Source organism: Podarcis cretensis (assembly GCF_951804945.1).
Source record: "Podarcis cretensis genome assembly, chromosome: 16".
Taxonomy (NCBI): domain Eukaryota; kingdom Metazoa; phylum Chordata; class Lepidosauria; order Squamata; family Lacertidae; genus Podarcis; species Podarcis cretensis.
In genome coordinates, this window is record NC_137186.1 from 19,513,921 (window position 1) to 19,541,669 (window position 27,749).

Here is a 27,749-nt window from a genome sequence, read left to right on the forward strand (position 1 = left end):
GGAGCTATTTATGCAGTGCCCTTGCGAGAGGATAATCACCTGAGTCACATGACATTTTCACAACACAGTGTTTAAGCATGTGCAGAGTGTTCTTGGAACATCACCGTATTTTCTTAGAAATGCTGCTGTGGTGGTAGGTCTCCCTGCTGCCTTCCTAAAGAGATAGGAGGGCAATAAACAAGAACACTGGCCATGACATTTTTACGTGAAAATGAGAAAAAAGAAACCTGGGTCCATCCACCTCTGCCTTTAATGGTGGTCAGGCAGATTCTTCTTTAATACTTTCAAGCTGAGCATGAAGGCAACAGTTTGACCACATTTTATATCCTCAGTATCTATATTCTGAACGTCTGTTATTCAGAGGTAAACAGCTCTTGAACATGGAGGTTTAGCTAATGGCTAATGGATGCCTGTCAACCTTCTCTCCTTCATGAATTTGCCTAATCCTGTTCTAAATTTATGCCCACCATTTCTGCCAGCTGCCCATATGGCAATTCTGGGAGCATGGCTATTCCTATTTCTGACCCAGGCAGCGGAGCAGTGGTCTTTCCAGCCCTCAGTGCCACGTCAACCAATCCCACTGCAGCCAACATCTCTCCCTTTTAAAGGGGTGGTGACTCATTCATCCCAAAACCTAGCCAAAAGCTGCCTTCTGTTGCAGCTGCCAGGCTTCTTTCTCTGCTTGCAAAGCTCGCCCAGCTCCCTCTGCCTCATGCAAAACAGAACCAGCGCTCTCCTTGGCCTGCACTGTAAATAATTATCCGGGGTTTCTATCTGCAAGCCAAAATAATAAAAAGCTGTCTTCTGTTGTGCCTGGGCTGGGTGAGGCTGATCTATTCAAACAGAGGCCTCACAATACCTCCTATTATATCTTGGAGAATAGATTTCAGCTGCTGGGAGGGTGGATTCAAAAGCCTTACCCAGCCTGGCAGAGAAGCTTTCGGGACCCTTTGAACTGTGCCATTGAGCGGAGGAGTGGAAAGGAGGGTTCATATTACAGGCTGGTGTGTACTACACCTTACTGAGTCAGGCAGTTGGAGATGCCAGCAGGAACTGGTAACCTGGAATTTTCTGTATGCAAAGCGTGCCCTCTGTGGCTCTTCTCCAATAGCACATGAGCCTGTACTAGGCTTAAATTGTAGCATTGGTTCATCTAACACAGTATTCTCACCTCCAGCCTCTCTCAACCTGGTGCCCTCTTGTTGTTCTGGACTGCAATTCTCATCAGCCCTAGCCAGCCCAGGCCCCGACAGCTGGCCTGGCTTAGTAGTCTAGAGAACATCTGGATGGCACTAGGCTGAATGAGGCTGGTCTACTGTCTTTCAGACAGAAGGGGCACCCCAGCTCTGCCATATGCAAACTTTGTAGGTGCCACAGGTGCATGCAAAGTGTATGGCTCTGCTTGTGAGAGATGGTGCCCGTGCAAATATTAGTAAGCAAATATTCTGCCCATAAAGTTCAATATTTATTTTACTTTGTTTCGACTTTGTTTTGAATATTAAGGTTGCTGAGGTGTGTATGTGTGTTTGCAGAAAGTGAGATTTATTTTATTTTGGCTTGGGAGTGGGAAAATCCATGGGTAGGTCTATCAATTTACTAACGCAGTAGAAATTACCAATAGCTATTATCTGCAAGAGCTTTGAACCTTTGTTGAAAGGCAGTCTGCCTCTCAATTACCTGGTTGCCAAGGGTGCAGAAGTGGGGTAGCTGTTGCTGCCGTGCCATGCTTGAGAGCGCCCCAGAAGGAATCTGGCTTCAGGATGCTGGGAGAGGTGGGACTTTGCATTGTTCTAGCAAGGTGGCATTTACATTATGAGGAGTGTCAGTGGCACCGCTGGTAAGAGATGTGGAGTGTAAAAATGTGACTTGAGGCGGCAGAGTTTGGTAGCCAAGGGAAGCGGCTTGGATGTTGGTTTCTGCAATGAGTGTCAGATATTGCACTTTGATGGTTCAGTTAAGGAACATTTTGTGAAGCTGGCAGCATGCACACGTAAGTTGACAGCAACCTACTGCCTTGAAGCCAACCTTTTAAAAAGCCTCTTTGTTGGGTTGCTTGGACGTGAGTGACACTGAGTGCCTGCTCCCAGGTCTTTGCACTGTGCCGACCTAGACCCCCTCTGGCTGTTTAGGGCTAGGACTCCCATCAGCCCCAGCAAGTGCATATGTATGATGGGAGTTGCAGCCCAAGACAACTGTGCTGGCCCGGGACTCATGGGAATTGCTGTCCAAAACATCTGGAGGGCACCAGGTGAGCAAAGGCTGCGTCACCCTCCGCAGCCAGAGAGCCTTTCGTTGACTTCTGGGCAGGAATTATTCCAGGTCTACAACTTGATACTGGCTCTGAAGAATATGCCGAACCTCTTCAGCTTGCAGGGGCCATTTGGGATGCAAGGCTTTTGCAAAACCTGAGCTGACACCCCGAGGTTGTGTGGAGGCTCTCTTGCGAATCCAGGGTATCCTGGATTCTGCTGGGAAAGTTCTGAAAGTGGCAGGGTTGGCAATGGGAGGGACGGAGCATGTGTACACAGGCTGTAAGCCATGTGAATTGTGGGCAGGTTGGCAAGCAGGGGCAGCTGCTGTTTCCTCCCTGTTTTGGCAAGGGCGTTGGGAAGTTACCGGCTCCTTTGATAGCAAGGGAAGAGTGTGTGTGTGTGTGTGGCAGGGCGGGGCCAGAGCCCAAGGCTTTCGTCTCTCACCAAGTGGCACACACACTCCAGTCTGCTGATTTTCACTTGCTTCCTTTGAAGCTATCCATCCCACTGGGGAACAGAGAACCCCATTGATCTCATGGCATCTTGGAAGACTGAGGGGGGTGGCATGTCCCGAGATGGCGTCTGACCCAGATCGGCTAGGAACGAAGCTGGAATTGTGCAAGGGCTCTGCACAGTAGCAGAACTGGCCCTCCCTCGCTTCAACCTCAAGAAGCCTGCACTCATTGCAACAGATGGGGAGCAGCGGGGATCTTGAGTTGCATCTGAGTGGGCTTTCCCGAGGGCATGTCTATAGGGGGCTCTCCCCACTTCCTTAGGGCAATATGCACCCACTCCCAAACTTACTGGTGTGAGATCCTTTTGTCACAACAACCCTGTGGGGGTAGGTTTGGCTGTAAAGGAGTACCTGCCCCAAGGCCACCTTGTGAAGCATTTTTCATGTCATCATTTTCTAAATAAACAAGCAATTTGGTGGGTTGTTTGTTACATAGGAGCTCCCTCTCTACTTATCCCTTTTGAGCTTCATGAATCAAAAGGCACCTGGCTCTGGGTCTCAAGCGTCAAAGAGGCTGTGCCATACATGGTTCGCTACATTAAACTCGCCGAAAGTCCCCAACTTTTGCGTAGAACCAGACTTGGATGAGGCTGCCTTCCAGCAAGTGTGGGGCAGCCCTTCGGACGTCGTGGGGTTCCCAGTTCCCATCACCTCCCTGAGCAGCATGACCCACGGTCGGGGCCGGCGGGAGTTGCAATGCCACAGGTTCCTCCATGCCTGCACCTAGGGGAGAAGACTTTACCGAGGCGCTGTGAGCGGCGGCGGCGGCGGCGGCGGCTGGGGCCTCTCGCATCCAGCTGCGGTTTCGGAGGCTTGTCGCTGCGGCCGCGCGGGTTTGGGGCGCCTTTCGAACCGGAAAAGGCGCGACCGCCCGGCGCCTCGAGGGAGTGTGCGCAGCGGCGAGCTCCGCTTGGCGGTGCCTCTTTGCGCCGTGGGGCCAGGGAGGCCTGCGGGCCTGCTTCGGCGTTGGCCTTTGGGCTGGAGGGCTGCCTGGTTTACTCAGCCGAAAGGAATGTCCCTCGCCTGCCTGTCCCAGCAGTTGCGTTTTTCGTGCTGGCACCGAGGTTTCCTGCGACGCAAAGCTGCTCCACTTTCTCTCTCTCTCACACACACACAAAAAGCAGAGAGAGAGATCACTCTGCCTCGTTTTCTTGTGTGTGTAAAAGAAAGAAAGAGGAAAAACTCAAAACTGGCATTTCGCTCAGACGGCTCGCGGCCTCCCAATGTCTGCTAAATGGCCATGGTTTGGCGCGCGCAAAAGGCCGTCGGTCCCTTTGAGTCATTGCGCGGGGGCCGGAGAGCGCCTCGAGTCCCGTTTCCCTTCCCGGCCCCGCTCGCGCCATCTGCGGCGTTGCCAGGGCCAGGCCGGCCCGACTTCCATTTGCGGACGGAGCGGCGGGGATGACTCAGCCCCGCCGGGTGGGGCCGGAACAGAGGCGTTGGCCGGGGAGTGGGAGGCGGGGAGACGATTCCAGCCAAGACTTCGCTTATTGTTCCTTTCCCTCCCTCAGTGTACTATTTAATATCGCGTTTCCTGTGCTTGATAAATTGAAGCAGGCCGCAGCTGCACGGATTGCTTGCGCATTTTGTTACAGTAACACTAAAGATTATACGCAGACGGTGTTATTTCGTGTGTGTGTGTGTCTGTGTGTATGTGTATCAGGGAATTATTTTTAACCCTGGCGCTTCAGGCGTCTCCTCTCGCCCTCTGAACAGATTCAGTGTGATCCGCAGGATTCGTACAAGAATCTAGTATTCTTTATTTATTTTTGGCGGGGCGGGGAAGCTTCTAGTCCTCATTAAAATTGAGACTGTTTTGCACATGTGAGGAGGGGCACCCTTTAAAGATTAGAAACGAACAGACAAAGGAGCTTAGTTGCTTGCATGAGTATATTGGCTTGTGTTGCAGGACAACAGTTTAATCTAGTTTAGTGTATCCACCATGTGCTGTGTCTGCTGTTCATGAAAATGGCATGCAACTAAAACACGTCACTAGTCTGCAGACCTCCTTTATTCCCTTTTCTGGCTTAAAAGCAAACCATGGCAGGTTGTCAAAATACTGGCAGTGTTCTGTTGCAGCACAGGTGGAGGCATCCGAGGCTAAAGCTCTTCCTAAAGAGACTTGTGAAACTTTTAAAAGTTGCTCTCGTTTTTGGCATTGCAAAAAAACCATTTAAATTTGGGTTTGTTTCCTGCTGTGACCGCTGGGTGCAAGAGCCCTCTTTGTCTGTGCTTTTGATCAGCTGAAGATGAAGCTTGTAGCTATGAATAGATCCGTACTGCTTTTATTTGTGAGGGCTTGCTTGTTGCACATCAGATCTTTGAATTTAGCCCCCCCTTTAAACTTTCGCCTAATTCTCCACTTCCAACTCCTTAATCTTCAATGAAAACAGCAGGAATTATTATTTTTTGCTTCCCTTTCTGAGGGTTCAGGGACTCCACATGCAATTGGAAATCTGGAAGGTGAGAGCCCCAAATCCCCTCTTGACTTTTTTCTGGGGCCTTTTGGGTGTGGCCCTTGCTGTACCAGTGGCAGCAAACATCTTTTATCGCCTTCAGTAGGGCCACGCCCTCAATCCTGAATCCTGTCCAGCTGGCTCCGACAGAAAGCTGGTGGCGCTTGCTCACGTTTCTGTCCCACGTGGCACATCCCTGGTGGCTTGGCAGTGGTGCCCTTGGTACCGAAAAAGAATGGGTGAGTCAGAGCCACTCGGATGGGCCTGGGTCGCAACAGCTACTCTCCAGAAACAACAGGATCTCCCGTGCCTTGTCCCTTTCCTGCTTTTGATGGGATTCTTTTCCAGAGACACCACCAGGGATGTCAAAAGCCCAAACTCTGCCAGCGCTCCTTCCCTTTTGATTCAATTTTATGTGCTTGTTCCTGGCAAGTGTTTTGTTCCAATCCACACATCCCACCCCCTCCTCCATCATATCTCTGCTGTGCCAAAAAAATGATTGCTCATGGAACTGTGGTCCCCCTGCAGCAAAAATTCTGTTAACAGAACCTGATGGTTGTCCCTCCCGTGTAACATCTGACTTTCTGGGACAGAAACAACAACAACAACAACAACAACCATCATTCATAAAGCATCAAAAATTTTCTAAGCACTGGACAAACGTTAAAAATCAAGACAGTTTCTGCCACGCATGAACAATCTAATAGATCTGAACAACACAAAAGGAAAAAGAGTTTGGAGGGAAGAGGGGAGGAAAGCAAATTCAGGTACAGTGGTACCGCAGGTTAACTACTTAATTCGTTCTGGAGGTCCGTACTTAACCTGAAACTGTTCTTAACCTGAAGCACTACTTTAGCTAAATGGGCCCTCCTGCTGCTGCCGCGCCGCCAGAACACGATTTCTGTTCTCACCCTGAAGCAAAGTTCTTAACCCAAGGTAATATTTCTGGGCTAGCGGAGTCTGTAACCTGAAGCATATGTAACCTGAAGCGTATGTAAACCAAGGTACCACTGTACTGGTTATTACAACGGTTACATAGCTGGACAATTGGAATGGCTGCTGAGGATATTTAGGAGAGGAGAAATCAAAGGGAGCCTGATTTCAGCTGATTCTACTGGAAGGGGCTTTACTGGGGGTTGTCGGGGGGGGGGGCTCGAGGATGGACATTGAAGGGCCAGGAGTCCAAATGATTGTCTAGTTGGAGGGCTACTTTGAGAAGGGAGATGGCAGAGTCGGCCAGAGTGTTTCTCTAGCCCCCAGTTGCCTGTCAGTGAGTCCCCCATCTTCACGCCCGCTGTTCCTTCTGCCCCCCACCTCCTGATGGCACCATTGGTGGGCCTGATCTGGCCCAAGGCTGTACGGTTGCTGATCCTTCCTCTGCTTTGCAGCAAAGGAGGTGCAGCTAGAATGAAGCAAAGGGCAAGGTGGACAAGGGCTCTCTGCCAAGAGCTTTGCTAGGATGCTGAGCCTTGAAGACATTTCTGTGCTAACCGGTCAGTTGGTTTTTGGCAGCAGGTCTGCTGAGTGACGGGAAGGAAACTCACTGATTGTTTGAGATTAAGCTTGGATGGTCAGTTTGGTGCCAGCTTTATAAACTTAGCCAGGAGGGAAATCTCCCCAACTCAAGAAGAACCTAAAATAGAAACTAGTAGTTCCTCCGCCCGCCTCCCTGCCTTTACAATTTGCCTCATGATTAGGAAACGAATGATTTCAATCTCTGTGGCTAAGCTGGAGAGATGCCGTTTCCCTTTTCAGGTCTGGAGGGGAATCCACCTGTTCTGGTGTAGCCACACAAAAGGAAAATGGCTGATTTTTGACTTGTGCTGGAAATGCTTTTGAAGAAATAGAACCAGGATGGCTGCAGGGGGTCCCCATTTCAGAGAACACACCTCTTGATAGGCAAGCCGTGTAGTTTTGATACCAATTTAGGAGAGAATACTAATCATGAGGATTAGAAATGCCTCTTGCCTTTTTGCAAAATGGAGCTTAAGGTTCTCTGGCCAGGCAAAATACTTATGTGCTACAAAAACAGAGTTTGCCATGCTCAATGGAATCTTGTCTGTGCAAAAAGTCTCGATGTCCTCTGCTGATAAGCAGTGCCTGGTGGCCTTTTGCAACCTGGTTTGTCATTTCTTTGCCTTTTTTCTTTTTTCTTAAAAAAAAACAAAACACCAAGCTTGAATGTTGGAGGGGAGCATTCCTCTAGAACTGCTGTTCATGCCTTATTTGTCCTAGATGCTGACCTGGAATGTTACTTATGACTAAGAGGAGGAAAATAAACAGAGGAAAGTGAACTGTTGAGAGCGAAGTTATTTTATTTAACTTCTTTAATTTCACTTTTCTTCTTGCTAGTAATGCTGTTGTCTTGAACTTTTGCTCATAAAGTTGAGCTTCAAGGCCGTACTAATACATAATACAACAGACCACAGACTGTCTATAAAAGCAATTGTAAAATAATAGGCACCTGTATGAACTTGCATTCAAATCGGGAGCCACCGTGTCTCTGGGATTTCCCTTTGCTCCCGACAAATCCAGCCTGGCCTCCCTCTACGTTTTCTGACATGTGACATGATACGTCGCCCAGCAAAAACAAATGTTGGGGTATTCTGTCTTCTCATCTCCAACCACCATGCTTTAAAGAGATATCCAGTTTTACACTCTTAAAAGTGCTACATTTGTGTTATTTTAATGTACATTCATTCTCCCTTTCTTGAAAAAAGGAGAGTCAGTTTTTTAGGCATTGATAAACTCTTCAGTATAGGGGGGGTTTGTGCTGTTTCCAGCTAAACAGTGCTGTTCGGAGCTGGCTGCTTCTGCTGGTAAAATTCAGAAAGCTGATTTCCATGGAAGGCAATCCAGGAGAGAAGTTGGTCTGCCCAGAGAAAAGTGCACAGGGATGTGGACTTCCAGAAATAGCCTCTCCGAACTATGCTTGTATTTCATTATGCCCTGCATAGAATTGTGTTCTTGCTATTATTTGTCCGGATACAAATACATGCTTCTGTTACCCTGTTTTCTGTTGACAAGCAAGATTTCAGGTTGGGTGTCTTGCCTTCCCCAGATCAGACAAGCAGTCTAGTTTGAAGGGAGGAATTTTTTTACAGATCTTTGACTGTGGCTCAGTGGAAAGGGCGCACACAAGTGGGGTTTCTGGCTCATCGTATCCTCGGGATTGGGAAAGGCCCCTGGGGGATCCGCTCTTTGTTGTTGCAGTAAACAGGGCTGGGCTGGGTGAAACTGACTCACCTGCCCATGAACGAACCTCGCCAGCTCTGCATTTCTGCTTTTAGCTAGAGGTTCCATAGCTTGGAGAGCCCATCCTGTGCACCCTCAAATCCCTCAGGTATCCTGTTCCCAAATGGTAAGGGTAACCAGTCACTGGTGAGGGGTGAGCAAATCTTCCCATTTCAATTTTATTTATGTATTTTTAAAAGATTTATATGCCACGCTTCATTCGAGGATCACAGGGCTGTTTACAATATTAAAAACACACACCGTAATAACAACAACAACATACACACCCCAAGTGTAAAAGGTCATAGATTGATTAATTAGCTAAAGGCCTGGGAGACCAGGAATCTTTTTGCTTGGAGCCTAAAGGGATGTAACAAAGGTTCAAGGTGAATCTTCCTGGGTGGAGAGTATTCCACAAATGGGGAGCCAACACAGAAAAGGCCTGTTCTCATGCTGCCACCCTCCAGACCACTCGTGGAGGCGGCACACAAACAAGGGTGTAGGAGGGTGATCACAGAGGTGGATGATCAAAGGGGTTATATACTCAAACCATCTTAATCCTGCCTTTTGAAATCAGGAATGTGTGTTAGATTTTTCTGTGCTCTGTTTCCTGCTGGTCTTAATGCATGGTAGTTTATTTGTTGTTGCAAGTAGGGTTAGGCTACCTTGGTTTTTAAAAAAGCAACTAATATGTTTAGTAATAATAAGCACTCTGCACATGCTCTGAGTGACTTGTGAATCCCCATAGCCTGCTGTCCTGTCAACCAAACGTTGGAGATGAGCTCACTTGTGGAATTTGATCGGCTAAGAAGGACTCCCTTGTTCATAACATTCCAGCCAGGCAGGATGGTTCTGTCTGCAGCTCTGACTTTTCTTTAGTACGCCTCCCCCCAGCCGTCATCTGTTTGGTGGGTGATGCTTTTTTAAGCAGCTGTGTTTCTGTCTCTTGGTCTTCTGTCTTCCTTGGCAGGGGAGGGGAAAGAAAGAAAATAAAGCAAAATATAATGGAATGTAAGCGAGTAATGGAAACTTGGATCTGAGCTGACGACCAACGTTTGGATTTTCTCTTGCCTCAGCCTTATTTATAGCTTTCTCCGTCTCCCTCCTTTTAAAATATATATATATATATAACCTAAATAAAAAGATCTTGAGGCCCAGTTTTTCCCTCTTCTTGGAGTAGGAGTTTTCTTTATCTGGTATGCAGTGGTTCCTATGAAATTATTTGCTGGCCTTTTTAATTAGATTTGTAATCTCCCTTCACACCATCTCATATTACATTTTCTCTTCCTTCAAGGAACTAAAACCAGCTTAAATGTTTCAACACCCCCAGTTACCCTCACAACAACTGTGAGAGGTAAGCCAGGCTGACACTGTTGATTAGTCCACAAGGTCAACTAGGGAGCTTTGCAACTTAGCATTACCCATCTCTCCCTCTTAGGCCACCTGCAACAGGCTGGTGTAAAAACTTTCCTGCACCGCTTTCCCAAAGATGCTCAGGTTGTGGTGAGCTCCCAGCCAGTCAGGGAGACCCAAAACCTCCCTGTTTAGAACTGAGGAACATGAAAAGCTCCATCAAAGTGTTTAAGGGCTGTCAGCCAACCAGATTATCTGCTAATACACACCTTGATTGATTAAATTTGCATACAGTTGTACCTTGGTTCTCAAACTTAATCCGTTCCAGAAGTCCGTTCCAAAACCAAAGCACACTTTCCCATAGAAAGTAATGCAAAATGGATTAATCCGTTCCAGACTTTTAAAAACAACCCCTAAAACAGCAATTTGACCTGAATTTTACTAACAAGACGATTGATTCATAAGATGAAAGCAGTAAGCAATGTACTGCAGTCACATAATCAATCAATCAGCAGCTGAACTGGGTTCCACACAGTCACAAAAACAAAACAATAAGAGCCGCAAAAACAAAAAAGCAAAATAAATAGCAAAAACACAGACCTCAGCATAACACTCAAATAGGAAGCGTAACACTCAAAACGGAGCACGTTTGGCTTCCGAATGAAGTTCTCAAACCGGAACACTTACTTGCAGTGTTTGGGTTCCAAGTTGTTTGAGTACCAAGGCATTTGAGAACCAAGGTACCACTGTATTGCCAAAACTTCTAAATACACACATTAATCTCTCTCTTTTTAAAGGCAGTTAAGAAAATGTGACATTTAATATGTAAGGGGCTACACCTCTGTGTTAGGAGGGAAGTCCTCCTTTAGTCTTATTTTTCTCCCCTTTATCTGTGACAGTAACACACCAGAACCAAAGTAGTCATGGAAAACTAACCTGTGCCTTCAACTTCTAAAATTGACCTTGGTAGATTAATCAACAAAAGCTTTAGTGGATTAATCTAAAATAGTCATACATATTTCTAAACACACTTGCAAGAGGATAGGGTCACAGTAGCCTACAACAGCCTTCACAATGTTTTGGACTGCAAAAGTTGTAACCTGGACACCTGGAGGGCACCTGGTTGCAGAACGCTTGTCTGTGCCGCATTGCATGTCTCCCAGTTTCCTCCCTTCCTGGGGGCGGGGGAAGGCTAAGTGGAGACATGAGGAGAGTTTATAAAACTAGGCTTGTGGCAAAAGTGGATAGAAAGAACTTCTCATAATTGGTTGTTTTAGTGAAACGTGAGGTTCAGGTGCAGAAAACGGAATTTTCTGGAAATGTGATGGCTGGTGGCTCAGAGCGCCTTCAAAGAGGGACTAGGCAACTTCACAGAGGTGGGAGACAGTGTTATTGATCGATGTTGTTTCTTATAGAACCTCCAAATCCAGAGGTAGTCTAGATGTGGATACCAGTTGCTAAGGGTGAACAGCAGGGACAGGCTGTTGGCTCCATACCTTTGTTGGAGGTCTTCCTTAAGGGCAGGCATAGGCAAACTCGGCCCTCCAGATGTTTTGGGACTACAAATCCCATCATTCCTGGCTAACAGGACCAGCAGTCAGGGATGATGGGAATTGTAGTCTCAAAACATCTGGAGGGCCGGGTTTGCCTGTGCCCTTAAGTGGACCTTAAGAGCGTCTGACAAGCTACCATTTGAAATGGGATGCTTGACTGGATGGCTCTGTGTCCTGATCCAGCAAAGCTCAGTGTGTCTTGTCGATCTTGCAGCTTAAGAACTTTGCATTGCATTTTCTGCTTACTGACGCATTATATTATGAAATCGTACTCATTGCAGACTGACTTACAAAGAAAACAGACAAACCATTTTATTACTTCCGTAACGGTTTTGTCATTTGCCATTTTTATAATAACAAACCGCCAGGGCTTGGTTTTGGGATTTTTGTACCTTGGTCCATGAAGACAAGCCTCTCTCCAGTCTGGGTTAACAGCTGTGCCTTCTTCTTTTCCTTGTTTTAGGAACACCAAGAAGGAAGGGGAGCTGCTGACTGCTCAAGCCCGCCTGAAGGACGTCGAGGCCTTGCTGAACTCCAAGGAAGCAGCACTCACCACCGCCTTGGGAGAGAAGCGCAACTTGGAGAATGAGCTCCGTGATCTGCGGGGGCAACTGGCCAAGGTGAGGACCACCAGCTCAGCAGTCTCCTTCCCTCTCCATCTTTCGTTTTTCTGCAGTGGACCTTAATTTCGCCACTGGGGATGGGTGGACTTGTGAAGTTGACCCTAGATCAGGCATGGCCAAACTTGGGTCTCCATCTGTTTTGGGACTATAATTCCAATCATCCCTGACACTGGTCCTGTAAGCTAGGGATGATGGGAGTTGTAGTCCCAAAACAGCTGGAGGGCCAAGTTTGGCCATCCTTGCCCTAGATGGTGTAATCTTTAAGAATGTGGAAGACCTCTGCTGGCTCAGACCAAAATGCTGTCTGGGCCAGCTTTCTGTTCCGGCAGCTGCCAGCCAGTTTTCCTCTTAGCACACCCACATAGGGCCGGAGGGTGACTGTTGGTTGCCTGTTAATTGACTTCAGCGTCTGACAATCAGGGTAGACTGCCTTGGGTTTTGGAGGTTCCACTTGGCTTTCATGGTTAACCGCTGCAGATAGATCTGCTCTTCCACGAGTTCATCCTAACCACCTTTTAAAAAGAAAGCAATCTCACCTGGCCAATTGTGTTGTGCTTTCTTTGGTCTGCCAGCCCGTTCCATTGTTGACTTTCAGTTCTTCAGTTATGGGAGAGCGAGGAGGAAGCTGGCTCCCCCTCCCTCTCCCCACCCCATAGTGAATTGATAAACCCCTGCCTTCATCAACCCTAGTCCATAATTGTACCGGAACCCTTTTTGTGGGGGTGGGGGGAAGTGGGAAGCACTTGAGGTTAGGAAATCTATCCCATGAAGATTTAAAACAGCCAGCAGATGGCAGCACAACCTGCCATCTGGGCAAGACAGTCTTTTAAACCCAATAATACCGCTTAGATTTTAAAGCAGATTCATGTTTCCAGGTGAAAGCATGTGGGGTAGACCTTCTGGCTGTCGGTGCTACTTCAGATAGACGGCCTGGCTTTGCAGAGGGAAGCTTCACCTGTGAACCATGAGAGTGTCAAGCCAGGGCTGGTCCCTATTCTTGGGCTGGTTTTTGGAATCCCGGCAAAGTGGAAATGCACCTGGGTGCTCCCAGAAATTTCCCAGCCCATCCGAGAGACAATGCTTGGGGAATATGGTAGTCCCTGGCCCAGCCACAGCTTCATTCTGCCCACAGTATAATTTATTCATTTCACAAAATGCATATACCGCTTGATTGTAAGGGAAAACCTCAAAGCGGTTTGCAAAAAGAATGAAACAATAATTGCTATTAAAAACGTTAGAATAAGGTCAAAGAGGAACTAAAAACCAGATTGAAACACAGGTCAATGTACTACAAATCTGGACAGGCTTACCAGAACAAAAACAATTTTAGCAGGCATTGAAAAGAGTACAGTGAAGGCGTCTGCCAATGCCAACAGGCAGAGAATTCCACAGTCCTACTACACTAAAAGATTGATTTCTTACAAATGTGGAATGAGTATTATGTGGCATCTGTAACAGGGCCAGTTCCATGGATTCAAGTGCTCGGGTGGACATATATAAAGGCCGCCACCTTTCATCCCATTGACATGCTTCTCCCGTTCTCTTTTTTTTAATACCACCCCGTCTCCCTGCCAATCTATGCACAGCTGGAAGCTGCTTTGGCTGAGGCCAAGAAGCAACTTCAGGATGAGATGCTGCGACGGGTGGATGCGGAGAACAGACTGCAGACCCTGAGGGAGGAGCTCGAGTTCCAGAAGAACATCTACAGCGAGGTGAGTGGGGCAGCCTGCAAAAAACAGCACATACCCTCAACAACCCCCTGGGCTTGCCCGCAATTCCTGTCCCTGCATTGTAAGGCTGAAGGTTGTTTGGGGAAACCCAGAAGCAGCACCTGAGCACAAGAACCCCCCCCCCCCCGCCCCTGGCTTCCTGCCATTAATAGCCTTTGTCCCCCATGACTCTTCTTTCCGCCTTCTCCTGCAGGAGCTTCGCGAGAGCAAACGCCGCCACGAGACCCGCCTGGTGGAGATCGACAACGGGCGCCAGCGGGAGTTCGAGAGCAAGCTGGCTGATGCCCTGCATGATCTGAGGGCCCAGCACGAAATGCAAGTCAGGCTGTACAAGGAAGAGCTGGAGAAGACTTACGGCTCCAAGGTACCACCCTGGCCTTAAACTCCTTACTTTGGCCAGAGAGATGGAGCCTTTTTACACTACTTTTGGTGCCAACCTATTTGTTTATTTCCTCTGGTTTGCGCTGCAGGGGCAGCTTGCTCCTAAGAGACTGTGGAGCTATTCAGGGCTGGCACACCTGTGAGGCAGTCGCCTCAGGTGGCAGATTGGGCCTCCACCTCCACCCGCCTGCTCCTCTCCAGCCTCCTGGGGGCAGGCTGCAGGAGAAGAAGGCACCATGACAGCATTGTCTGTCTTGCCTCAAGTGGCAAAACATCCTAGGCCAGCCCTGCTTTCCCTTTTGTACCTATTATCTCTCCACCCAACCAGCCCCAACTAAAAAGCTAGAATTAAAGTCCAGGAGTTAAAACTATTTCTCATTTAGGTCCTGTTTGGTGTAGGAAATGCGAGGAGTTCAAGTTTTTGAAGTACAGGCAATGACCCCTTTTGTGCGGGGCTACATGTGTGTCTGCTTGCTCTGCCCTTCTCTGCTTCTGCCACCTTCCTGGTTGCAGCAGTGCGCACGTGCATGGTCGCACGTCAGTCAGCCATTGCCTGCATTCAAAGGACTGCTCTTCCAATGGTCCTGGGTGGTTCTGCCCATTTTGCAGGCTGGGTGTGAGGGAGTGGATTGCAGCAGCCCTGTAGTGTAGTCTACGGATAGTCGCGTGTGTTGGATGCGGCACTGAACTTGAGAGAAGAGTGGTTTGCAACAACCCTGCATTGTGGTCTATGCACATTGGGCCATATCTAATACACTATCATAGTCACTATTTCCCCCTCTCTCTTGTACAACAATCAGGGCTGTTAAAAATTGTTTTGAAACGCTGCATTGAAATACCATCACCGCTCCCAGATAGCCATTTTTTGTCAGTGACTGGTTTGGATTTCAAGAAGTAAAAAAAGCAAAAAAAACCCATCCACTTGTGGTGCAGGTTAAAGATATTAAACTGTGTTCCCAACCCACTGCAAACTAATGTCCAGTGCTGGCTGGGGGCTGATGGCAGCTGTAGTCCAAGATGGCCATGCTGGCTGGGGGATGTTGGGAGTTGTGGTTCAAAGCATCCAGAAGGTTGGCGAAGGCTGCTTTAGACAAAGGCAGCCCATGCCCCAGAATGTTCCTTTCTGTCCTCCTTCCTGGAGCACCCAGTTTCTTCTGTGCCTCATCGCGGCCCATCTTCCTTTTCAGCTGGATAACGCCAAGCAGTCAGCCGAGCGGAACAGCAGCATGGCGGGGGCAGCCCACGAAGAGTTGCAGCAGACTCGCATCCGCATCGACAGCCTGTCGGCGCAGCTGAGCCAGCTGCAGAAGCAGGTGAGGGATCAGGAAGGGTCACAGGGACAGGCAGTCAGTGCTGTGCTCTCTGAGTGCTGTTGGCTCCCTGGATGAAACTGTGGCACTGCTGAATGCCTTTGCCCAGGGTGCTCTAAATTGAGGCTTATTCCTCCAGCTGAGTAATGGCTACATTGCACTGAAACGCTGCCCACTTAACTCTTAAGGGGTTTTGAGCAAAGCCCTTTCTGATTTCCAACCCTGTAGAGTAAGAATGAGCACCATCACCCTGTGAGGATCCAGTGAATTTCTCCATGCCCCTTGTGCCATTGGCCTGCTCCACCTACCAGCTCCTCTCTTATGTCTCCTTCCCCAGCTCTCTGCCAAGGAAGCGAAGCTGCGTGACCTGGAGGACGCTCTTGCCCGGGAGCGCGACACCAGCCGCCGCATCCTGTCCGAAAAGGAGCGGGAGATGGCAGACATGCGGGCTCGCATGCAGCAGCAGCTGGATGAGTACCAGGAGCTGCTGGACATCAAACTAGCCCTGGATATGGAGATCAATGCCTACCGCAAGCTCCTGGAGGGAGAGGAGGAGAGGTAGGTGCAGGGCTGGGAAAGTTGACCCAGGGGGGCTGGCGTCAAAACACAGTGGTCTCCCTCGGACGGTGGCCTCCTGTTCTTTCTGCGTTGGAGGGTCCGGCTGTAGGTTGAGTGGAGAGTTTGGTAAATGGGTCTGCTCTTGGAAAAGAACAGAACGAAGAGGCAGGATGCTGGATTAGATGGGCCATTGGGCTGATCCAGCAGGGCTCTTAGGTTCTTAGTTTCAGCTCCTGCATGCATCTGAAGACAAGTCACCTTGACGCCCTCTTCCCTCTCTTCTCTCCTCTGCCAGGTTGCGTCTCTCCCCCAGCCCCACGTCCCAGAAGGGGGGGACCAGGACACGCATCTCCCACTCTTCTATGCAAAGCTCTTCCAAGAAGCGGAAGCTGGAGGATGGAGAGAGCCGCACTAGCTACTCCCACCATGCCCGGACCAGCGGCCGCGTGGCTGTGGAGGAAATAGACCTGGCAGGGAAGTTTGTCCGCCTGAGGAACAAGTCGAATGAGGTGAGTTACCTTGTGGTGGGGGACGGGAGAGGGGGAGTGCCTTGCTGCTTGGCAGAAATACTGGGGTGGTCAGGAGGAAGAGGGGCATGTTCAGCTGCCCATAAGGCAGATCTTGATGAGCTTTTCAGTCCTCGGCCGCATTCAAAATTCGCCATGTGCCAGGCGCATTTTGCGCCATTAGCATGCCCATCAGCTTAGTCTCAGTGCTGCTGTTGTAGAACTCAGGAAGGGTGGGGATAGGGCTAGAAAGATTTTTCTCTGCTTGCCATTGCCTCTGGCGCCACCTGCTGTTGGGCTCCTTGCCTTCCATCCTACCAAGCCCAATGGGCATCAGCTCCCACTTTTGTTTAGATTTCCTAGCATCAAACAACGAAGGATTACAGAGAATAGAACCTCATCAAGCACAACTCTCTATAAGAAATAGGAGTATATTGCACACTGAATTATCTCAATGCAACATGTACTATAACTCAGAATAACATGAGTTTAAAGAATATATATAACAACAGTCTTGGATCCATCTTGAAGAGATATATACAATCTTACAGATTACTATTCATTTTGAACCGGCCTGAAGAAGGGTGTTGAAAGAGAGATTTTATCTGAACATCTCGTTGTCGGACTCCTCCTCGTACAGTTTCTCAACTGCAAGATTTAACACAGAGAATCTGTACCCTGGTCTTCATTCGAATTACATTACATTCGAACTCTTGAACCTGGTGACATTGAATAGTAATCTGTAAGATATATATATCCTCAGATCAATCCTGAGGAGATATATACTATTATTTAAGTTCACATTATTCTGAGTTATACAGTGGACCCTCCGGATATGAACTATTATTTAAGTTCACATTATTCTGAGTTATACAGTGGACCCTCCGGATATGAACTTAATTTGTTCCAGGGGTCTGTACATACCCCGAAAAGTCCTGCATCCAGAGGCGCCGTTTCTGCGCACACTTACCATGGCCATCCCTCTTCTGTGTTTTTTTAGGACCAGTCCCTGGGAAACTGGCAGATCAAGCGCCAGAATGGAGACGAGGCCCCCATCTCCTACAGGTTCCCCCCCAAGTTCACCTTGAAGGCAGGCCAGCTGGTTACGGTGAGTAGCTGCGAGCCTCGTGCAAAGCAGAAGTGCATAATTCCCAGGACGGGGCCAGTGACTGCGTGAGGAGGAGGATGGATGGATGGATGTGGCGCAGCCCCCTGGACCTCCTCCAGTATGCAGCACTGTTGTATGTTGGCATCTCCCTTGTTGACTTTCTCTTCTTCCTCTCTGTCCCCACTTAAGATCTGGGCCTCTGGTGCTGGGGTGACCCACAACCCTCCCAGTGATATGGTGTGGAAAAACCAGAGCTCGTGGGGAACTGGAGACAGCTTGCGCACTGCTCTTCTCACCTCTAGTGGAGAGGTAAGGCACCCTGCGGTGGATGGTTGGGGCCGCTATTCCTCAGTGAGGCCAGAGCTGTTGCTGTTCAAAGCCCAGGACTCCGTTGCATTGCCCTTTGCTTACGGCTCTCACATTCCCCTCTTCCTCCTTTTATGTCTGTGAATTTATTGGGCTGGGGGGGGGCAACCTTTTTCACCCAAGGGACGCATTTTCTCATGGGGTGAGCAGAGCAAAAAAAAAATGGGTGGAGCCACCGGTGCGACACATTCCTCTGTACTGTTGGCTAGGTTAAAACAACCACACGCACATCTCCCCCCGTCCTCCTCCTATCTGAGCAAAGAGGCCTTATCAGGCATCCATTCCTGCCAGGCAAAAGAGAGCCAGTGTGGTGTAGTGGTTAAGAGCAGTGGACTTGTAATCTGGGGAACCGGGTTCGATTCCCTGCCCCTCCACATGCAGCTGCTGGGTGACCTTGGGCCAGTCACACTTCTCTGAAGTCTCTCAGCCCCACTCACCTCACAGAGTGTTTGTTGTGCAGGAGGAAGGGAAAGGAGAACGTTAGCCGCTTTGAGACTCCTTCGGGTAGTGATAAAGCAGGATATCAAATCCAAACTCTTCTTCTTTTTCTTTTCTTCTTCTCAGAGTGTGGGTGGTGAGTATGACCTGGACAGAGTCTCAGGGCCTGGAGTGCCCCACCTCTTAATTTAAATTACAGGATACTGCTCTCGTCACTTCAACACCATCTGTCTAGAGCAGGTGGCTTCCCCTAAAGAATTATGGGAACTGTAGTTTGTGAAGGGTGCTGGGAACTGTAGCTTAGCTATAGTTCCCAGTGTGGATGTGACTCCTCTGTTGACTGTTACATGTCCATTTTTTAAAAGAGGTTTAAGAGACTGTGACAATTTAACTGCTCCCAAACCCCTCTTCCCAGTACCAAGACCAGGTTATTGTCCTCTCTGTCCGCCTGACGGCCTCTTTGACATAAAGCCCAGTTGAAAGATCAAAGTACCAGCAACTCACCTGACTTCCTTTCTTTCCCCCCCCTCCACAGGAAGTGGCCATGCGGAAGCTGGTGCGCACCGTGATTGTCAACGACGACGATGAAGATGATGAGGATGAAGATGGGCGCCACCACCACCACCACCATGTGAGTTTTCTGGGGTTCTCTGCTAGTAGGGGGAGCGGCTGCAGAGCAGGCATGACCCACCCTCTCACGGAAGGCTTCCATGCGCTACTGCAATGCTCCTAATAAAGGAGGGCATTAAAAGCCCAGGAAGCACGATAGGATGCTGCTCTTGCCTGGGGCCTCTCCCCCCTTCTCTTCCTGTATTTTAGCACATCCCTGTACTCTGTATTAGCTTGGTCTGTCCTGATTCCTGTGCTCCTTTGATTTGGTCTATAATTTTTGTTAGCTTTCTCTCTTACCCCAAAGTACAAAAGAAAAACAGCAAACCATAGGCAAACATGGTTTTTTGCACAATAGCCCACCAACAAGATGAATACAGTGCTGAAACATGCATTTCTCCTATATTTCATAGTATGACATGTACATTAATTCGGTACAAATCGTGGGGGGGATATTACCAGGTGCTGAACCACATTCTCCGCTTTCCTTGCAGGTTTGAAACCCATATTTTAAACTGAAGATCCTTGGTCCAAGACTGTATTTCAGTCAGTTACACCCAATGCTGTGGAGACTGACCTTCCAATCTCTTGTCTATTAGTCAATAAAGTAAAATCAAACTGAGAAAATAGAAATGAATCCTGTTTACACCGTCCTCTCATTAATTTTAACTTATGAGACAATTTCTGTAAAGGACAAGTTGCTAAACTTTCTACAACCAATAATTTTAGAGCCCCATTTTAAAACAGCTGCATTGGTTGCCAGTTCGTTGCTAGGCCCAATTCAAAGTGCTCATGTTAGCACTGAAAGCCCCAAATAACTTAGGTCCCAGATACCTGGAAGACCACCTCCTTCCTTACAGACCCTCTCTGGTGTTAAAATCAGATGAGTTGGGCTCTCTTGCTAGTTCCACATCCCCCAGAAGTTTGGTGGTGTCCCCAGAGAGGGCCTTTTTTGTGGCAGCCCCTGAGTTTGCATGTTCAAAGTTTGCTCCCACCAGAGTTTAGAAATGTTTGCATTGCAACCATGAGCTTGGTTAGCTCTTCTTTGCTGTGCATAAGGAATACAAGCAAACTCAGGGATGGCCTCGCCTTGTACCCCAGAGATCAATTTGTTTAAAGTCTAAACTTATTCTTAATTTCACCCCCAAGACTATACATAAATTTAGGCCCAAATTTCATGCTTTTAACTAAACCAATTTGAAATGCCCATTCCACACAGTCAAGCATCTGAAAGATGCTAAGGATGTTTCTGCTTACTACTACTACTAACAATAATAGTTATTAATACTTAATATTATTAATTTTCAAATGGAGACCAAACTGGGATAAAGCCAGTTTGGTCCACATGGATGTAATCACCTATAATTCATTTTAAGCAACTGTCAAGGACAGAAGCGAAACTTATAGTGTCTTTGCTAAGGGGGGGGGGGTGACATTTGGCGTGCCGCCTTCCCGCAACTCCCAAGCCTACCACGAACCGTCGGGGAAAGCGGGGAGCTGCGGCGCTTTGCCGGCGGCATTCTCCCCATCCCCCTTCATTTTTACAGGTGGGGGAGGCTTGGGAGTGGCGGGCGGGCAGTACACCAAATGTCCGACATGGGCAGCTCACTCCGGCACCCAAGCGGCCATCCCGCGCCTGGGAGGGCACCCGCCCCACCCCACCCCACCCCCTCGGAAGCGCATCTGCCCTGGGCAGCGCGGGCATATGCTCTGCCGCTGCAGCAACCCACAGCCAATACAGAATTGAACCCTCCCCTCCCCTCCATCAGCTGATATCACATTGCTCTCAGTTGATGGACAGGTAGCTGAGGTATAGGGGAATTGGCCTCTTGGGCCAAATTAGACCCCCTGGTGGACCAGAGGTTCTCCACCTTTTTAATTCCTCCCATATATCACCATCCTGCTTCTAAAGGATTGCTAAAATTATATTAATTTGCATACTTTTTTAATATTCCCTTTCAAATCTCCCCATCCATAGGGTTAAATCCTCCTCTAAAAAAACTTTCTAAACATCTGCTGCAAAATATTCAATTGCACACTGTTAGGCACATACGCAGATCCCAAATCATAACCTAGTGCATGGCTTTTGCTTTTTCCCCTTCAGAAGAATAAATAAAACGTCCGTTGCTATCCTTCAAAACTTTTTTTCCGCTTCTAATCGAAAGTTTCGGTGATTCTGTCTCTGCGTTGGAGATGGGGAAGCTGTGGCACTCCCGACAGTGGACTGCAACCACCATCCTGCCTGGAGCCGAGCGTCTCAGCAGCCCCAGGCAGGCCGATTGGTTCCCCATCCCTGTTCTCTGTGTGGTTCAGCTTCTGATCTTCCTCCTCCTCTAGAGCCACTGCAGCGGCTCTGGCGACCCAGGCGAGTACAACCTGCGTTCCCGCACTGTGCTTTGCGGCACCTGCGGGCAGCCGGCAGACAAGGGGGCCAGTACCACCAACGCTGCGACCAGCACCCTGTCCTCTGGCTCTTCCTCTTCCAGCCTCACCATCACACGCAGCTACCGTACCGGAGGCAGCAGCCTTGGGGATAACCTGCTCCCCCGGACCTACATCCTGGGCAATTCCAGCCCACGCCAGCAGGTCAGTGGGTTGGACTTTTGGGGGCCAGAGTTTAGGGGAATTCAGCAGGGAGGGAGTCCCATCATTAACTGTAGCATCTGTTGTGGCATTCTCAACTGTTAATGTCTGGAGACCCTTGAAAACACACAAGGCCACGTGTGAAATAACATTCCCCAAATGCTTCCAGCAAGACCCTAGCAGAACAGCAAAAAAAGAGTAAGCATTGGGCACATCCCAACTCAGTGTGGACCCATGGAAGTTAACGGGCATGGCTCTCTTAGGCCCATCAATTTCAGTGGGTTTACTCTGAGTAGAACCTAGTTCGCTACAACCCTACGTGTCTATTATCACTGCGGAGAATTTGTCTAACTTTAAAAAGGCCTAACAAGGCTTTCCCCAAACGACAGATGCTGTCCATTTGCATTTCTGTATATGAATGAAATCGGTCAGTTTTGCCATGAATGCTTCTACCATGTTTCTGCACCTGTTTGTTAAGCGATGGTGGATTAAGACTGTTGGAGGCAACTGAAATGTGGCAGCTGTTTTAAGAAACCAGATCAGGTTGCTTGAGGTGCATAGAAATTCCCAAGTGATGTGCACAGGGGACTTGGTGATAACGAGAATGACTAGAGATTGGGGAGAAAGTTGGTTCACCTTTTTATATAAACCTACCTAATACACAGTTTGGGGGGGTGCAAATTTGATACACAGCTACTCTTTGAAATTTGTGTTTGTCTGAATCTTGCAATTGACAACCCAAAAAACGTGTACAAAGCTGTGTATATATGGGAAAGGTGGGATCAGTGTGGTGCAGTGGTTAGTATTGAACTAGGACCTGGGAGACCAGAGTTAAAATCTTCCCATGGCTGTGTGACTTGAGCCAGTCACTGCCTCTCAGCCAAACCTGTCCAAAAGGGTTGTTCTGGGGGTTAAATGAGGAAGGAGAGAACCATGTATAGCACTTTTAGCTCCTTGGAGAAAACGGTGGGATATAAATGCAATAAATAATACATAAAATGCAAAAGTCAATGCAAATAAAATTAAAATTATATTAAGGAGAATTGCTTGCCAAGTGTGGATTTTAGGGGAAATTCCATACAAAAGAATGTATCAAGAGAAATGCTTATCAGTTTCTGTGAGGTTACTTTAAAGAAAGAAAACTGATGTCCAAATGTGTACAACTAAATTTAATATTTGAAAAATAAAATCTGAAACTGACGGATTTGTCCGTCCCTAAGAATAATGCAGGGTCAGACTTAACTGAGCTGCCCACTGTCTTTGAGAAACTCTCAATCTTCAAAGTACAGGCACCATCAGCTTTAGGCTTAAAGCACTTTCAGCATCTATCTCAACTGCTATGAATTTTTGCTAAAGAAAAAGGGATTTGATGCAGGCAATAAAATATTGTATTGACAGTTGAAACTACTTGACCTCTTGCAAGAATAAAGGACCAGGCATGATCTGCAATAACCATTGGGTTATTTCAGGGCAATGAAGGAGAGTCCAACTTTCTCCCTGTGGTGTTGGAATTCCATGTCTCTCCTCAGTCGCCTTCTGAACTATAAAAAAACCCCCAAATTCTTTATCCTTTCCTTGGAAGGGAAGGTGCTGAACCTGCAGGAGAACATTGGCTAAGTCATCATGATTTCTTTCCCCAGAATTTTGACTGAGTCTATATGTATATTTTAATGTATGTATGGGTTTTTTGTGGGCGGGGGTTTGAGTTCCCTTTGTAAAAAAAAGCTTCTAATTAGTTTAAATATTATTAATAAAAATCTTTCTCTCTGTGTGTCTCCCTCCAGGGCCCTCAAAACTGCAGCATCATGTAAACCTGCCGCTGTTCCCCGACAATGCTCACAGCCTGCTAGACAAAAAGCAACTTATTCCTTACATGCACAGAAGAAACGTTTATAAAAGGAGTTATTTTCTACTGCAGGAATTTATACTTTATTATTACATATCGAGATATATAAAAATATATATAAATGCTAAAGATGCTTCAGGGGTTTTTTAAGAATTTTTTTTTCTATAACAAAAAGAAAAGATTTAAAAAAAAACCACAACCAAGCCAAAGAAATTTGAGTTATTGGTGCCAAAAAGGAGGGGGGAAATGTTTTACTTTAATATCTCCTTAACATAGGGGTGTGTATATGTATAGAGATATATAGAGAGATTTTTCATTGGAATACCAAAGGTTTCTGTATGTAAAAGAAAAACAGCCAACAGAGACGAGGCCCTCTTGGTTTCATATTCTCCCCTAGGGACAAACTCTGAGAGGGATTTTTGCACTTGCTGTTTCCCTGTGGGATACACTAAAAATGAATTATACTCATAAGCCACTCTTGGCTAACAGCAGCTGTAACCCACAGTTAGCCCCCACACCTGAGGTAAAACAGTTTGACGCTCATAGAGACACCCTCTTGGTTCAGTGTGGAGCCTTGTTTACAGTGTCAATGTGAGTGGGAGACTCTTCTTTTAAATAAAACCCACATTAATTTCAGTCTAAATTCTGGTCTGAGATCCTGGACAGGAAATGTACCATACTTTAATCCAATGTCTGTTGTCAGGCTGTTTTACTCGATGCTGATGAGGCCCTCTAAGGCAGTTACAATGCAAAGCCCTTAAAGTGACCGGGATTATAAATCCACTTCATCTTAAAATTTAGTTTGCACCCCTACTTTTCACCCACTCAGAATAAATACAAAATAATCGCCAGTGTGAGTGAACCAAATTCAGATGAACTGCATCCACATTTGTGCCTTTAAATGAAGAAATCTAGATTTAGCTCTTTCCACCCCGCAAAACAGCTCATATACTTGTCCCGATGTGTACTTTTGATGCCCCTCCTGACAGTTTTGGGGGTGCACATGACAACTTAACACCCACTTTTGCTTCAAGGAAATGTTTTGGCTCAAAAATTGAAACCACCTTCCTTTGGCAAACAAGCATGTAAGATTCCCGCATTGTAAGAAAAGGCTGTTGGCAGCTGGGGCTTGACAGCTGTCCGGTCCAAAAACAATTCTCTCCAAAGCTTTTTCTCTCTGCCTCTGCCTTGCTTTGCTCGAGTTGCAGCTGCTGTTATCCCTCCTCCCCTCCTCCTTACAGCCAACTGCTATGCTATAATAGCCAATATAAATGCTGTTGGGTTGACATTTATGTACTGTATTGTTCTTTGGCGGCGCTTTGAGGGAGAAACGGGTGGGTGGGTGTGTATCGGGTGGTAGCCGCGATGTGCCTTGGCAAGGATGGTCTTCGCCAGACTGGCAGCCCAGAAGCAAAGGATGGCAGCTCCTTGCTGAAAGATGGCTGCTGTAGCCAGTGCTCTTGTTTTGGTTGCCTTTTTAAGGGCTATGGGAAGGTGTAGTGAACGTTCGGGGAAAAGTGCCTTTTGATTTCAGTTCCGGGACCAGCTTTTTTTCTGTGCCTGAGTTTGACTAAGATGCCCTAAATGGCCTGTTGAGCTAAAAAGCTTCCTAGCCAAAGCACCAAGTAGGTTTGAGGAGTTTTGTAGGTCTTTTTAGCCCCCACCCCTTTGTGAAATCAGAGCAGCCCATGCACAGTCAGGGAAGCCACAGTGCCCAGCAACAAAGTCTCCTCTCTCCAAAGTGGGGCCGCCCCACAGAGCTTTTTCTCCCATTGATGTGCATGGGGCAGCCCCTGTCAGTCTTGAGGGCCTTGTTTGTCTCCAACTAAGGCTGGATTCCCACCATGGTCTTCTGTTGGTGGGGTCCTGTCTGCAGATATTGTTTCTCTTCCCTGCCCAGCTGAGGATTCAAAAAGGCCACCTTCTCTTGCAGCAGACAGTTGGGTCTCCTCAGTTTTCCTGATGTGTGTCTCATGTTAAGTTTGGAAGACACACCGGATCTAAGTCACCTAAAGGTGCAGCGAAGTCTCAATACAGGCAGGGTCAGGCACAGAGAATCTCGGTCCAAAACGTGATCCAGAAACAAGGTCAATAGCGCAGAGAGAGTTCAGCAAGGTGGGGGGATGAGGCCTGTGTTGCTTCTAGCAAATGGAAGTCCCAAGTGGGGGCCTTGTATACTCTGGCCTCCCAAACACATTCTTAACAGGCAGTGAAGGAGTATCACAGACCCCCTACTTGTGAGTAGGCCTAGGACTCTGGGTCTGTAAGCACATCCTGCATGGTTCCTCTCTAACCTGGGCCTAAAGTGGCATGGCAACTCCCATAATCCACAACCATGGGCTGTACTGTCTGGGGCTGATGGGAGTCCCAACACCACCTGGAGTGCATCATGTTGGCAACCCTTGATCTACCCTAAATTGTGCCCTATTGAATTGTGAGCTCTTGAGTGAGCTGTACATACAGACCGGCAATATTGGGTGCTCTGAGAAAGATCCCATTTGATCCCTTCAGCCAGAACCATCTGGTCACTTCTCAAGGATCCACAAATTTGCTGAGCTTTTTAATAGGACCTAGAGAAATCTTCAGAGTTTTGAGGGAGTTCTGAAGGGGCTCTGATTTTGCCCTAGCCTCTGCCCCTCTCACATGTGTGTGTCTCAGACAGGGATTTCCCCTTCACCCTTGAACAGTAGCCACTTTCCCTGTGGCCCACAGTTCAAATCTTTTCCCCCCCTTGTAGACAGTTTTTGAAAAATGCTCTCCACTGTGGAACTAGAGTGAGGTGTGTGATGGGACCGGGGGGGGGCACCTTTTCCATGCGCACATATATCCTTGCATGCGGCTTTGGATTGCAGGCAAATAACTTTCCTCAGGAACCTCTGGGCAGCTTTGTTTGCCAGTAGCTTGCCAGTAGCTTGCAATGCACCCTCCTCGATGGGGCAGCAACGTAGCAAAACCTGTGCTGTGTGTTGCAATGCGCCTGTTCTCTTGCCTTAATTTGGGTGGGGGTAGGGCATGGTGCAAAATTAAAACACTAAACCGAAAACGTGCCTGCCTGCTGCCAGCTGCAATCTTGCTTCTTGTTCGGTTTTTGTCTTCGCAAGAGTTTCACCCCGATTCAACACCCACCCATGTCATTGCTCTCTTTCTCTCAGATGCCCCCCTCTCTAGCAAGACTCAACAACCCAAAACAATTCTCCAGGGGGAAGCCAGTGCTTTTGTTAGGGAGTTTTTTGTGCTGTTGACCTCTGCTGCGGCCTGCGTTTGTTCATGTGGCAGTAGTGCTCCTGTATTTTCTTAAACCAAATACACTTTAAAAATGTCTACCAAACCAGCCTTTTGTGTCTTCCTTCATTTTTGCGTCAGACACCACTGTGGTATCTTAATCTATGGTATGAAGCTGGGAAGTGGGGCTTCACGGCCTTTAATGTAAGTGGGCCTTCCTGGGAGAGCGGGGCCTTGGCTCCTTGCCCTTGCCAGTTCATGAGAAGAGGGTGCTCCATATTTCCTCACCGGTGACCTCCTGGGGGGCTGCACACTAGAAACTGGCAAAAAGTGAGGGGGGGGTGAGAGGCAAAAGTAAATCCACAAGAGGTGAAATGCTCCTGAAGTAGATTACATCGCTACGCTGATGTCAGACTCAGCCTAGGCATCAATTTACCAAAACCAGCAACAACGTAATGCAGCTTTGCAGCCTCGCTAGACTGACTCGCAAAATGAATATGTAATGCAGGGTGGGGAAATCATTTTCAGTCAGGGCGACCTCGAGGACAACCTCCCAAAAGCCGAACACGAGGAGGCCGCAGTGCGTGTCAGCTACATATCCCAGTCACGCAAAGTAACAAAGGCACTTGAGCATATTGTGGACTTCCATGGTTGGTCAGTCAGGTGTTCATTATCGTCCACTGACTTGTAAGAAGACAAATTGCAATGATTTTTGGTCAAGAACAAACAAAACAAAAGCTGATTATTTTTAAAAATAAGCTAATGATCACAGCAAGTACCGTATTGGCCCGAATAACTTTTTTCTCTCTCCAAATTATGACCGTGAAAAGTTAAAGTGCTGCTTAAATTCACGACCTTGCAAAAATTGGCTTTTACAGGACTTCTGGTGAGGCAAGATGGCGGGTGCCTTGGCAGCGCGTAGCTCCTAGGACCACCAGAACAAAACACAATTTTAAGGGAGCGGCTTATATTCGGGTATTGTCTTTTTTTCTCCCCCCTCCCCCGAATTTTAAAGGTGCGGCTTATCTGCAGGTGCGGCTTATATTCAGGCCAATACGGTACAACTTCAGATATTTTGGCCACTTGTGTGGCAATAAATTCATCAGT

At 47.8% G+C, this 27,749-nt stretch overlaps 1 protein-coding gene across 2 annotated transcripts in view; it reads left to right on the top strand.

The window, feature by feature from the left end:
* The window catches only part of LMNA (lamin A/C), a 46,188-nt gene extending 19,440 nt beyond the window's left edge, over nucleotides 1-26,748 (top strand). The window contains exons 2-12 of one of the 2 annotated variants that reach the window (XM_079956812.1): nucleotides 11,826-11,982; nucleotides 13,572-13,697; nucleotides 13,909-14,079; nucleotides 15,284-15,409; nucleotides 15,744-15,964; nucleotides 16,260-16,473; nucleotides 17,471-17,578; nucleotides 17,768-17,887; nucleotides 18,918-19,013; nucleotides 21,329-21,577; nucleotides 23,359-26,748. In XM_079956812.1, coding sequence (XP_079812938.1) covers nucleotides 11,826-11,982; nucleotides 13,572-13,697; nucleotides 13,909-14,079; nucleotides 15,284-15,409; nucleotides 15,744-15,964; nucleotides 16,260-16,473; nucleotides 17,471-17,578; nucleotides 17,768-17,887; nucleotides 18,918-19,013; nucleotides 21,329-21,577; nucleotides 23,359-23,385 — 1,615 coding nt within the window. In that variant the 3' untranslated portion in view covers nucleotides 23,386-26,748. Of the gene's footprint in view, nucleotides 1-11,825; nucleotides 11,983-13,571; nucleotides 13,698-13,908; nucleotides 14,080-15,283; nucleotides 15,410-15,743; nucleotides 15,965-16,259; nucleotides 16,474-17,470; nucleotides 17,579-17,767; nucleotides 17,888-18,917; nucleotides 19,014-19,485; nucleotides 21,132-21,328; nucleotides 21,578-23,358 lie in introns of those variants that run through there. The other variant, XM_079956811.1, reaches the window with a different exon arrangement.
* The last annotated feature ends 1,001 nt before the right edge of the window (nucleotides 26,749-27,749 follow it).